The sequence below is a fragment of the Magallana gigas genome, chromosome 2 (assembly GCF_963853765.1).
Source record: "Magallana gigas chromosome 2, xbMagGiga1.1, whole genome shotgun sequence".
Lineage (NCBI taxonomy): Eukaryota > Metazoa > Mollusca > Bivalvia > Ostreida > Ostreidae > Magallana > Magallana gigas.
This window is the reverse complement of record NC_088854.1, coordinates 9,191,207-9,204,216: the sequence shown is the minus strand read 5'-3', so window position 1 is coordinate 9,204,216 and position 13,010 is coordinate 9,191,207. Positions and strand designations below refer to the sequence as shown.

Here is a 13,010-nt window from a genome sequence, read left to right as displayed (position 1 = left end):
TCCTTGTCTCATCAACAGATAATCTTTGTCTTATTAACCACTGGTCTAAAAGATAAATATTCTTCTAGAATGGTTACAATGAAAAGAGGCACAAATACACAAGTTAACTTGCAGAATTAAAAGAACATGCATGCTTAAATAAGCACTCAAACAAACAAAAATTCAACACAAAAACTAAAAACACTATTCACACTCTTCAATACACTAAAGTACATTGATTGGTTTAATTTTAAAATTGTATATATATGGAATGTAAAATCAAAAAATAACAAACAAACAAAGACAACAACATAAAGTACAAATAAAGATTCTAAAAATAAATGAACTTGTTTACATTGAGGTTAATGACAATGCAATGGATAGAATATCTTTACTTAAGATAATCCTGCCATTATGCCAATGACAAAAAACAAACATACAAAAACAAGTCATTGTTTTAGGTATAATCAGAGTAAGTACTTTAGTGCTACCCTGGATTAGTTGAGTTCAGTCAGTTATTGCAACAAATACCCAAATCTAGACAGTACTCTGTGAATTCCTGCTCTGTGAATTCCTGCTCTATTTAACAATATTGATTCAATGACTAAATAATCAATATCAGCTATGCAAAACTGATAAAATTCCACAATAACCTACTAAACATGGATGACTGAAAATGAACAAATAGTTTAATACTATAATATAAAAGAATATCAATAATTAGTTTTACCCATGTTACTATAATATAAAAGAATATCAATAATTAGTTTTACCCATGTTGGTAAATATGTAGTGTTAAAATAAATGTACACAGTTTTTGGTAAGTTTGAACACTAACTAAGTGGTGCAGGCAATGCCAATAAAGGCATTCATAATTCTTTATATCATCAATTTTAACAAACTTAAATTTGTTTAAATAGAATAACAAATACTTGACATATGTATAATCATATCTAGGATTTCACATGTTTAAAAACTGTTGATATTCAGATTAATTAATTATATGCAGTCTAAGTTTACCGCTGGGCCAAGATCACATTTAAAAATACTGTTGATATTTAGATTAATTAATTATTAATAAATAACAGACACAGGTGAAAATATGCAGCCCTGAGGTTAAATCTAGGTTCACCGCTAGGCTTGGAACATTTTTAAGTCTTGAAAATATATTTGTATAGCCATTTAATAAAATGTAATGTGTATACTTGTATCACTGACTTTTTGTTTGTTTGCATATTATTATATTATAATATAATCAACATGGTACCATTCAAACTGTCTATGGCACAATAAAACAAAAAATTATTAAAAATAGATAAGTTGAGTTTCAGTAAAAAAAAATGTATAAAGGTTAACTCAATTATATACATCCGGTATGTATAGTTTGTGTTTTCTGACAGATAAAAAAATAAAGTAATTTCATATCAAAGTGTACAGCATATGCACTACCTTTCATTATTGCATGGTAATACAATGTATGTGAAATAAACTACATTATGTCAAAAATAAAAGAAAAACTTACATGAGAGAAATCAAGAAGTGAACATATTGCAATCACAATTATTCATTAAAAATCACAGGAGTTCGGCATTAACTGAGAATCTTTAACTTGTGTGACTTACAAACAAATCAGAGTAAAAAAAACATTGCACTTACACAATCATCATATCTATTCTTATAAATACTTGTTAATGTAAGCATCATATTTCTATCTTAAATTTGATCATTTCAGTAGAAAACAGTAAAATAGTGATGGAACATCTGCTTTTGTAGTACATAATTTTCTTCAAGTCTCCATAAATCAAAAACAATTCATCATCAAAAAAGCAAAAACAAAGTTACAAAAATAACACGACAATATCAGTTAGAAAATATCAAGCTTATTTCCATACATTCATTCCAAAACTTTATATGAACATTAATATTGTACATTTCCTTTCATTCCTCTTTTTTCAACTTGCCTTTAGATGTTGTCCCATTGGAGTTCTCTTTCTTGAGTATATCTTGAATGGGACCACAGCCCTCCAGTGAACTGGGGTGCCTGAAGGAGCCCCCAATTCTGTCCCACAGAGTGAAAAACTGGCCATAGTTATAGTTGTAGAACAGGTGGTGATCGGTGTGGTGGGCGGAGCCATTGATGAACGGTTCCAAGGGGAGGGGCACTCTGTAGTCACCGTCATGGATAGACACCGTCCAAATGTTCACAAACACAAACAGACACAGGTAGGTCCATTTGTGTAGCGGAAACAGAAAGGGATAGATATGGTACGGACAACTTTGGAGAAATCCATCTAGGGGGTGAAAAGCATGGGAAGCGAATGGTGTGGGGACCTTCCAGCGGTGGTGGTCTTTGTGGATGTATTTGTATATAAGTTTGTGGTGAAGGAAGCGGTGGATCCAGTAAATACAGGCATCAGTGAACACGATGAAACTCACAACGCTGAGCAGAATGTTACACCAGTCTGAAAAACAAAACCTTGTTGCGCTTCACTCAAAAAAAACCCTAGAAATATTATTGCTTTTAACATAAATCATCAACACCAATTTTTATACCTATTAAATCAAAAAGCAATTTACATTATAAAATCTTTCCTTAGATAAGAAACAGTTCAAAATTCTATTTCAAATTATTTTGTCTAGAAATTGTAGAAATGCAATTCAATTTCTCATCTTTTAAAGCAACTGAACAATGCATGTATTTAATTTACTACACATATTTAGTTTTGATGACAGAGAGTTCTTACCACTCAAGGAGTTGGGCACTGCATCATACAATTTACTGTAACCTCTGACCTCAATGAAGAATAAGGCCACAGTGGGGATGGACATAAGGGGCACAGATTTAACTGTGTATAATATCTCAAGTCTCACTTGGTTCTGAAACCAAATACAACACAACTTTAATCTTTTTATCAAGTATTTAGTATTTATGTCTATTCTGTGTGTCTTTTCATTTGTCTGAACTATTTAGATACGTAATTAATAACAGTCGATCAATTGAGTTGCTGGTCAATAGTGATATACTGGAATTTTGAACTGGTCGATCTCTTAAACTGGCAGTGAATGTTAGAAAACTTTATAATTATTAAACTACGATCTCGAAAAAATGAAAATTATTCAGAGTCATACATTTTTGAAATATATATGTATGTATGTATGTACATGATTTTCAATCATTTTACCTTTAAAAATAACGGGTGTTTCATCAAGCGGGAATCAAATATAGTGAAATAGTTGATGGTGGCCGTCATGAAATACAGGATATATCCCCCAATGTTTGTAATCAGCAGGAGACTAAGAATCTGTCGGAGAGGGTCATCCTCTGTCCATGTAGAGGGGTAAACATATGGGGTAAGGACAAACCTGTCAGCATAGCCCAGCACTATGTCCATTCTAAGTGAAAGTGGAAAAACTTATTGATTCTGCATTGTTAATTTATCATTCTAAAATAGATGCACAGTCAAACTTTGTTATCACAAACTAGATCATCTTCGCTAGCCAAGGCTTTTTGGTCCACTTCGCTCCCCATGAGCAGGGAGCAAAGTGGACCGAAAACTCTTGGCTAGCGAATATGAAACTAGATGGGACTGTTTAAAAACTTTGAGATATCCAAGTATTCGAGTTATAGAGGGTAAAATACTGAAAAAATGAGTGTTTGGGACTTAAAAAATCACTTTGACATATCCATTGTAATCAATCAGTGTTCAAGATATCAAAGTTCAACTCTTTTAACTATTTCACAACAGAACATGTATAAGGAATAAGGACTCATTCTTTGAGTATTATGAGGTGATAATTTCGGTCGGGGCGTGATCAAATCCAATAAAGCCCGAAGGGCTTTATGATAGATTTGATCTCGCCCCGACCGAAATTATCACCTAATAATACTCAAAGAATGATTCCTTATTACTTATATTTATATAATTTTAAGCCATCGTACGATTAAATATTTTAATATGAATAAGCAAACCCCGCTGGCGCCTCAATTTGGCGTCTTTTGTATTATGGGTTATATAGTACAAAATCGATACGTAGTGTTATCACAGGCAAAGACACTGGAAAATGTAAATATAAAATGAATATATGTAATAAACGTGTTTTAAGACGTACCATCATTTTAAAATTAGAAAAATCAAATGCAATTTGTTTCCTAAATGCTTAACATTAATACAAATAAATGTTAAATGAACACAATTTAAAAAGTCATTTTAATGATATGAGATACTCTGTGCCCTGTATGCATTAAATGATGCCATCCATCATTCTGAATGTTTACTCCACTGATGTGGACTTTGTTTCTTACATCATCCAGCAAACTATAGCTACTATATTTACAGTTCCAGCTACTATATTTGTAGAATTCTAAAGTGTCCCAACTTTGAAATGGTACAAAAATATAGACCATCTTGATTCAAAACAAGCCAGCTACATTAATAAATACAAAAAAGAAATAAGGCCTACATATTACCATCATCATCATCTCGCCATTAACTGTACCTAATGTTTAAACGGTTCTTGTATGCACTTACCTATTCACCGGTAGGCCTACATGTAACTACACCTTTAACCTTAAACTGATAGAATATTACTTAAGATTAAAAGGGTTTACTTTACCTTTTAAAAATCGAAAACTGCTAAACAGAACTAAATATTAACAGCATTCACTATCACTAAACGTCTAAAGTAATGATTTCGCAACTTAAAATTAAATAACTCGTACATAGTGTTCGACATTTCTATGAACGACTTGTTTTAGGTTGACTCACTGAAGGTCAAACATGGCGGCTCGGTTGACGGGTTTCGTGCAAAGAAGTACCGATTTTGTTAAAAAGTATGCCACAATAGCATGGAGAGACCACATCAACAAAGGTATTAAATCAGAAATAACTAATCTAAATATGTGAGACATTAAAAAATTTACATATAATGAATGATTTACACCAATGTTCAGTGTCATCACCTGGAGAATCAACATGCTTACCTACATACACAACATTTTATGTTATTTATGTCTATTTATTAAAGTTATCCTAATAGTTCGGTAACAGCGTTGATGTGTCAGATTTTTTAATTTAATTTTCTTCTTTAAATTTAGTTGCGGTTTGTCAGGCCAACGGGCAGAGCATGAGCCGCATGCAGATGCTTGCTCTTTACTTCAAAACAGAGCTTGCTCCACCAAACCCAATAGAGGCTAAAGAAAGCATCGCCAAATTCTTGGACCTTCCATTTAAAATGAGCGGCCAAAAAATTGCTAACATGAATGTCAAAGTAAGGAAAATATTTTGTACTGATTTATTATATTTTATTAGGCCTACAGTGTAACTATAGTCTGTCCCAAGATATTTATGTAGCACATTTGGACGATTTTTAATGAAAATACACATTCCCGTGAAAGAAGTGCAATTGAAATAGTTGAAAGGGCCCATAGACATCACAGTTTTTAGCATTGTACTGAAACCTGATAAGCTAACAGGGGCGTTTCGACTGAGAAATCTTGGAAATTTTTCATACTTTTGAATGAACATTGTTTGAACCCTGAGGTATTTATAAATATCAAGCAATTAAGGCAAATGTAAATCCAGAATATCTTGGGACAGAGTATAGTACCTCACTTATCTCTGTTCCGATTAAATGTCTTTGTCACTTTTTTCACTATTTTTATTAAAAAGACACATATCTGTCAAATAAGTACAACTGAAAACTAATTGGGGGGGGGACCCAAGTTTTCTTCAGTCATTGACTTGTCACCCTGAGGATTGACTAGAATGATGAAGTATTTCTCGCACAGATATTAAATGTGAAAAGCTGACATCTTTTTTCCTCATCAATATCTTGGAATAACTTTCCCCTTTTTAAAACAATTTCATATTTTAATTTTGTTTGCATTACAAAATCTCCTTAGATCTTTTTTATTAAGCTTTTTTCTACAACCGAAAAACATATATATAGAGGGGATATTTCATCAACAAAATCTTGAAATTTTTCATTGTAGTGAATCTTTTGACCCAGTGGTATTTATAAATATCAAATACTCAGCTAAATGTAATCTGAGGTCCAGGACATTTTGGGACAGAGAATAGGCAATGTTTTTTTCTACATCAAGTCTACCCCCTTGGCAACAGAAATTATGAATATCTGAAATCCCACTGAATTGGTGTTGAAATGGTTGCTTGATCAATGAGATGTTTTTGATGATGACTAATGTTCAAGAAAGGATAATTAAAGATGCATCCTTTAACAATCAATGGATCTTTTTTCCACTTACATATGTTTAGATATTTTGGTGATATGTCTACCCTGACAGGCTATACGTGTAGTATTCAGTTAACACATGCGGTTCTGGTGCTACAAGTAAACACAAGATAAATTTGAAAGCAATTGTAACCAGCTGATGATAAATGTTGTCATATTAAACTACTTCTTTATCCTGAACAATTTATATTGGTCTATGCCAGATTATCTGATCAGATCACTTGTTATTAAAACTGCTGCTGATGGGTCATGCTAGATTTTATATAGATACATGTAGTACATTTATTTAAATCGTGTGATTGTAGGAACATTATATTTTCAAACAAATGTAATAGACACTATGACTTAGCAGGTTTCCTAGTATTGTACATGTACATTCTATCAGTCATATATTATATACCTTGCCAACATTTTCAAAAAAGTAGTCTGATTTGAGGGTTCATAATTATAAATGGAAAGTGATGTCCAGTGGTATAACAAAGAAAGTGTTCATTGACTTGAACCACCTGGGCACATCCACTTGCATAACATATATTTAGAGATTGTGTGATTTTAATTATATGCAGTTAAAATGCTTATTAAAATAACACATAAAATTTTCTTTAGATATATTTCCCCTCAGTTTGTATTATACATGAACAATAACTTAGCAATACATGTTACAATCTACTAGCAATATAATGAGTGTACGGTATAATTTCACAAAGCTAATTCATTGTTTTGTTGTGTTTTTTTGCCAGGAAGCCCTTTGTAAATCACTCCTGGTAGCTGATGTTGCCGTCTTTTTTGTCGTGGGTGAAGTGATCGGCCGTAGATGCTGGGGTGGTTATAAAATCCCTGGTGCTTACGGAGATACTGAAATGTTTACAGAAGAGGACATTAAAAAAATGGATGCTGAGAGAGCGAAAGCTAATTGAACGTTACAACTAAAGTGACTTTAAAAATACCACACAACATGCAAAAATGTGATGTTTGTTAGAAAATATTGATTAAAAAGTGTATGTGAAACAAACTGAACTTTTCTCCTTTTTTTTTTTTTTAATTTCAATTGGAGTACAAAAGTCATTATAAGGTTGAAGCTGATTTGAGGCAGCAAGTATGTTACATATTACGGTTCCTTGTAAACTTAAACTGTGTAGAAAAAATTGTCTATGATCATCATCAAAATAAGCGTAATAATTTTATGGACTATTTAGTCAACATTGTAATAATTTGTAGAAACCTTCAGCCAAGAATTTAAATTGTAAATTATAAACCACAGGAGTTTCCTAAGTTTTATACAAGGAATATACAAAGAAAGCCTGACAAACCTATAAAAATAACCATGGAAAACGGTATCTATGAATCACATCTTCGCAAGCCAATGGTTTTTCAGCTCACTCTGCTCTCCATTTACTGGGAAATGGCAAGGACCGAAAAACCGTGGCTTGCGTGGTTGTGAATCTCAATGACTCCACAGAGGCTTTGAATAATATTTTAATGGCGTATAAAAAAAATCGCGCGAAAGGAGAGCTCCATTGTGGCGAATGTTTCCTGCTAAAATAAATAAAGGAAAAGATTTTCGCTGTTTATTCGCAAATGCATGTAGATTCTTCCCCCAATAAAAGCTGCTCTGCTTATTTTTGCGACCATGCATATGTTGATCATTTATCGATATTCAATCCTCAGCCATAATTTCATTTCATTTTTAAAATTAAAAGGACAAATAACGTTTTTAAGATAAAAATATAATTTGTAGCTGAGGATCGGAGCACCTTAACAAGTACAAAAACCAAAAATATTTGCAACGACGATGCTCTGGCCATTCTTGTGAAATTTTCTCTAATGCGAATTATTTATAATTAAAGAAGGCTGGAGAGTCAACCAATTAAGAGGACTGGATGGCTGTGGCGAATTTTAGACTGTATTGATCTTCTATAGAAGAAGAGCTCTATAGAAAAATTACCTTTTACTAAGTATTAAAATAAAATGATTTTTTCGTACCTTAAATTTTAGGTAGATCTGATGGTTAATTTATTGACCATCCAGCCTCCTTGACTATCAGATCTACATTGTATCCTGAATTACTGTATTAGATATCATTAACTATCATTTAGAGAAGAAAAGAATAATATGTTTAAGCTTTAAATAAACATTTTTCATTTTCCTTTTGAATAGCGCTTCTTCGTAAGGAGTTTAAGGAAGCCAACTTTAGTTTTCATTGCGCATGTTTTTGCGCATTCTAGTAAAATACTACGGAAACGAATTTCCAACTTTAAAGTTGTAATTTTCATCTTTAATCTTGGAATTTCCAATTTGAAGTTGAATTTTCCAATCTTAATCTTAAAATTTCCAAATTTTTTGTTTTAACTAATTTCTTGTTGATATAACAGTATACATTATATCACAGGCAAACTGTGTATAAGCTTATAATTGTATATATGTGAAAATTAAAACGTTTAAATGTCTACAGTATCAAATATAGAAATTATTTTGAATCAAATAAATGTTATCTTAATATGTAAAACAGGGGGTATCGTTAGTTAAATACAGGATTTGAAAGAAGTACACTAGGAGACAATGAAGATCAAAGTCAGAGTTTTGATACTGCCTTTATATACATGGCATTGATAATGATCTCTTAATAAAAAGACATTCGTCTGAAAATGAAAAACGCATGGTAATAATGTTCAGCAGAAATCAAAGTTGAAATTTCCAGGATTCAAGTTGAAAATTCCAACTTTTAAATGAAAAAAACCAACTTTAAAGTTGGAAATATCAACTTTAAAGTTGGAAATTCCAAGTTTAATGTTGGAAACTCCAACTTTAAAGTTGAAAAAAAAAATAAACTAGGACTAAAGCTGGAAATTCCAACTTTTAAGTTGGAAATTTCCAAGATTAAAGTTGGATAAATCAACTTCATAGTAGGAAATTCCACGATGGAAACTGGAAATGCCAACAATTAAAGTTGGAAATTCCGAGAATAAAATGGGAAATTCCAACTTTAAAGTTGGAAAAATCAACTTTCAAGCTGAAAATTCCAAGATAACTTTGAAAATCCTATTCAAAGATTTAAGTTTGAAATTCCAACAGCCAGGTTTTGTTTGTTGTATAGCATGACTGATACACACATTTATATATGATATGATATACAGTAACGTCAACAGAAGATTGATCGGTCGTCCTAATTTGACTGCATGTTATACCCATTATATGGCATGTTATATTGTTCAACCATATGTTAAAGTTGTTTAAACTATAAAATGGTTGTTAATTTTTCTAATTATTTTCTCTTGTTAGTGATATTTTTGAAGTAATTGTTTCATTGCCCCTACAAAAGCAGACTCTATGTGTTCAGCTTTGTCTTATCTAAATATTTTATCAATAAATAAGCACATTTTTAATATTCATTAATTACTGATGTCAAAATATAATGTTTGTGAACACTGTAACTGTTTTGGAAATCAGTACCAAATATGGAATGTCAAGGTCGATTGTCTCGGTAAACAACAGGTGCGAGCTCGAGGTTGGGGGGACTTCCACTCCGAGGGGGTAGCGGCCGTGCCCCCTGCATAGGGCATATTATCTGTCGGATTCAGCTGTCTATGCCACCTCGACCAGCGGACTAGGTACTACAGAGAGTACATACTAGTAGGTGAGTATAGTCAATATTGTATTTTTTTAAAATAAGAATCAAACTGATTATTATTAATGTACAAACTTCTCGACTTTAGGATATTATATAATACTACATGTATCATTAATTAACCGAATTTGTATCTAAAGCGATTGTGAAAATGTCAACAAGCCAATATCTGAACGTTTTATGCCATCTAAATATTATACATCAAATTAAATGCAGTAAAACTAACCGTGGTTCTCTTCGTATTAACGAATAAAATTCGGTGCCATTGAATTGGCGGAACGTGCACGCGTGTATAAATGTGATAACACATTACTCACATTTTCTTATTTGTTAATTGATAAACTTTGGAAACGAAAAAATTAATCAAATCGTAAATGATGTCACTGATTTAATATTTAAGCTATAAGAAGACATGGATATACGGATACCAGTGATTGCGGCAGTTACACTCCTTATCAGCCTCTCTGAAGGTAGCAGCAGGTCTGTGTCAATTCTTGCCATTTACAATCCTTGCCTCATTTTTCTTCATTCTTTGAACTTTTTTTCATATCAAGCAGCTTCGTTGGTCCCCACGAAAACCGGATATGAGTGCGATGATACATCAGTGTATGGCACTTGCGCAGAAATAGTTGCAAAACATTCCTTGCAAGACATTTTAACGAATATGTGCAGGTGAGACTATTGTTTCTGATACACTAAATGTGTTTCAAGTGTTTTCTATTTCAAGTTCAACGCTTAAAAATGCTAACTTTGTAATAAATTAGCTGATCTTAACGGATTGTAAAATCAAGTACTGTGTAGATGGCGCTTGATCGGAAATTGCTGCATGGCTAAAAAATAATATTTTCTAAATCTTAGAATCATGAAAACAAATTCGTCAAACTATATGCAAATCAAAAGGCAATAAAGAAGCGTTTTATGGAATTCGATCTTTTTGATAATTTTCAGTGCGACCAAAATAACATGTAACAAGTAATGTTAAGAAAACAAGGACAAACTCTATTACAAAGTTTCTTCTATGACTGACGGTGAAACAAAACACAAACAGAACTGATCATATCTTAAATCAGTCAATAAAGCAAGCATTGGTGTTCTCTTACTTCCAGTTTTTATCTGCGATGGAGAGAGTGTGTTATAGAATACGTATCCGTGTGTGGAGCACATGACGGCATCGTCCCCACAGGATGGCTAGATGACCGGTGCGCAGATCAAAAGAACCAGCAAGTAAAAAGAGTGTGACACGTTCTACAGATTGATATTTTGTCAAAACTTTCTGAATTTTGGTGTAATAGGTATTTATGGATACGAGCATTTGGTAATAAAATATTCAGTTCGAAAATCATATGTTGTTGCAGAGACTTATGTCTGGTTGTTGTTTTAATAATTTTGGTGTTATTAGGGTACATTTAGATGACATAGGCGTTCATTGGGGGTATAAAAAGATCGCTTTTGCTCATTAATGTAAAACGATATTTAACGGTTAGTCAGAACCACTATATTCATTAAGTATTTTTAAGGTTGATTGCAGTTTCATTCAGGTTTATAAGAGTTCACTTGGGCAAAACTAATCACTGGATGGCAATGTTACATAATTATACAAAGCCTTGTTTACAAAGGAGAGAAGCAATCGCATAAATGGCAAAATGATAAGCAATAGAATGAATTATTTTAACTTCTTAAATTAACGAAAAGTTCAAACTATGTTGCTTCAATTCAATTTAAAGGCCGAACAACAAATGTTGTTGTAATATTATTTTTTCCATAGCCGTGGCAATGATTCCGAATATGATGTGCTCTATTTGAGCACATCATTTGTTATCATATTCGGAACACAGTTTGGCTGTCCGGCAATCTGAAATATCAGATTTGTTAAAAAAAAAAGGCTCAGGAAACCACCGAGTGACCGCAGGTGCAACCTGTGTATTTTATGTCTCCTTTAAATATCCATGTACTAGGTCTTGTCTAAACTTGATTGTGTCTGTACTTAATTGTCGATTTGATGATACCCTTATCATATATATACACGGGTATTTCCCTTCTTCTGAAGCAACCCGTTTTACTCTAATTTGTTGTCCTCGGTCTTTCTTATGATATCGCTTAACTTTAATTTTATCACAGGTATTTGTTATTTAAATATAAACAATGTAAATTATAAAAATAGAGGAATATTTTTAAAAGACATCTTAGAAAAATTATATTCTTATGTAGAAAGTTAAATGTATCTGTTTTTCCATACTTTTTTTGCTAGAAAGCTAGCTCTCATATTCACAATGATATCTCTTTGGACTCTTTTGTCCAAGTATTTTATCTCTATGGTGTCCGAGAGACCATGGAGTATTCTTTGCTCTTCTAGTTGATTGCGAGTTAACAAGGGACAGAACCGCATTTTATACAATATCAGAATGTCTTTATTGTAAGTAAGTAAGTAAGTAAATCATTTATTATAGTGACATGTGCATTTTGCATGTTACAATAATACAGTGAAACAATAATACAAGATAATAGCACCCGGCCCATCGGACCTATATGTCACTGGTTATATAAATTACATATTTAAAAGTCAACGTGAAAATTTTGATTGTCTTAGTTTTAGAGCATTAATAATAAATTGAGAGCATTGCCGGGGATAAGTACATACTAAAGTTCTGAATAATTCAAATTCTTCATAATTTGTTGAGCCAGTGGTATTTCTAATAAGTAAATTTCGTAAATCATTATATAATGTACATTTTAGGATGAAGTAAATTTTATTAAAGAGTCGCATTGCAAAGTTGCAGTTTTTGAGCCATTTTAAAAAAAATTCCAGCCCTTTTTATCCCATCATACGTTATGGGGTTGGACTTTACTTAAATCTACAGAATTTGATAGACTTTTATTCAAAATATTGACATATCTGTTACAGTGATTATCCAAAGAATACTTTGAAACATCACCCCCATTTTCCAGCGTCTTGTTCTTATATAGAGAGCAACCCTTGTTAGAATGATTTTACAAGGTATTCACATTAGGATGCTTTTTACCACGTTTGACTGATATTTGTCAAGTGGACGTGGAGAAGATGAATATATTAGCATTTAAGAGTTACACAAAAACAGGCATTAAACATTGACCAAAAAAAGTTAACCTGCAACCTAAGTTCATGTGTAAAAAGACC

At 32.3% G+C, this 13,010-nt stretch overlaps 2 protein-coding genes and 1 long non-coding RNA gene across 3 annotated transcripts; 2 read left to right on the top strand and 1 right to left on the bottom strand.

The window, feature by feature from the left end:
* Positions 1-717: 717 nt before the first annotated feature.
* Positions 718-4,693, bottom strand: LOC105348227 (lathosterol oxidase). The gene is made up of 4 exons (XM_011457553.4): positions 4,594-4,693; positions 3,162-3,372; positions 2,724-2,856; positions 718-2,441 (listed from the first exon to the last, which is right to left on the bottom strand). Exons 2-4 carry the CDS (start codon positions 3,369-3,371, stop codon positions 1,918-1,920), a joined length of 867 nt encoding a protein of 288 aa, XP_011455855.2. The 5' UTR covers position 3,372; positions 4,594-4,693; the 3' UTR covers positions 718-1,917.
* LOC105348226 (ATP synthase subunit g, mitochondrial) lies at positions 4,689-7,243 on the top strand. The gene is made up of 3 exons (XM_011457551.4): positions 4,689-4,848; positions 5,075-5,247; positions 6,972-7,243. The coding sequence occupies exons 1-3, from the start codon at positions 4,758-4,760 to the stop codon at positions 7,146-7,148; spliced, it is 441 nt and encodes a 146-aa protein (XP_011455853.1). The 5' UTR covers positions 4,689-4,757; the 3' UTR covers positions 7,149-7,243.
* A 2,479-nt stretch (positions 7,244-9,722) lies between these two features.
* LOC105348225 (uncharacterized) lies at positions 9,723-11,198 on the top strand. The gene is made up of 4 exons (XR_903526.4): positions 9,723-9,865; positions 10,257-10,326; positions 10,411-10,528; positions 10,963-11,198. It is a non-coding gene; the product is annotated as an uncharacterized lncRNA (long non-coding RNA).
* The last annotated feature ends 1,812 nt before the right edge of the window (positions 11,199-13,010 follow it).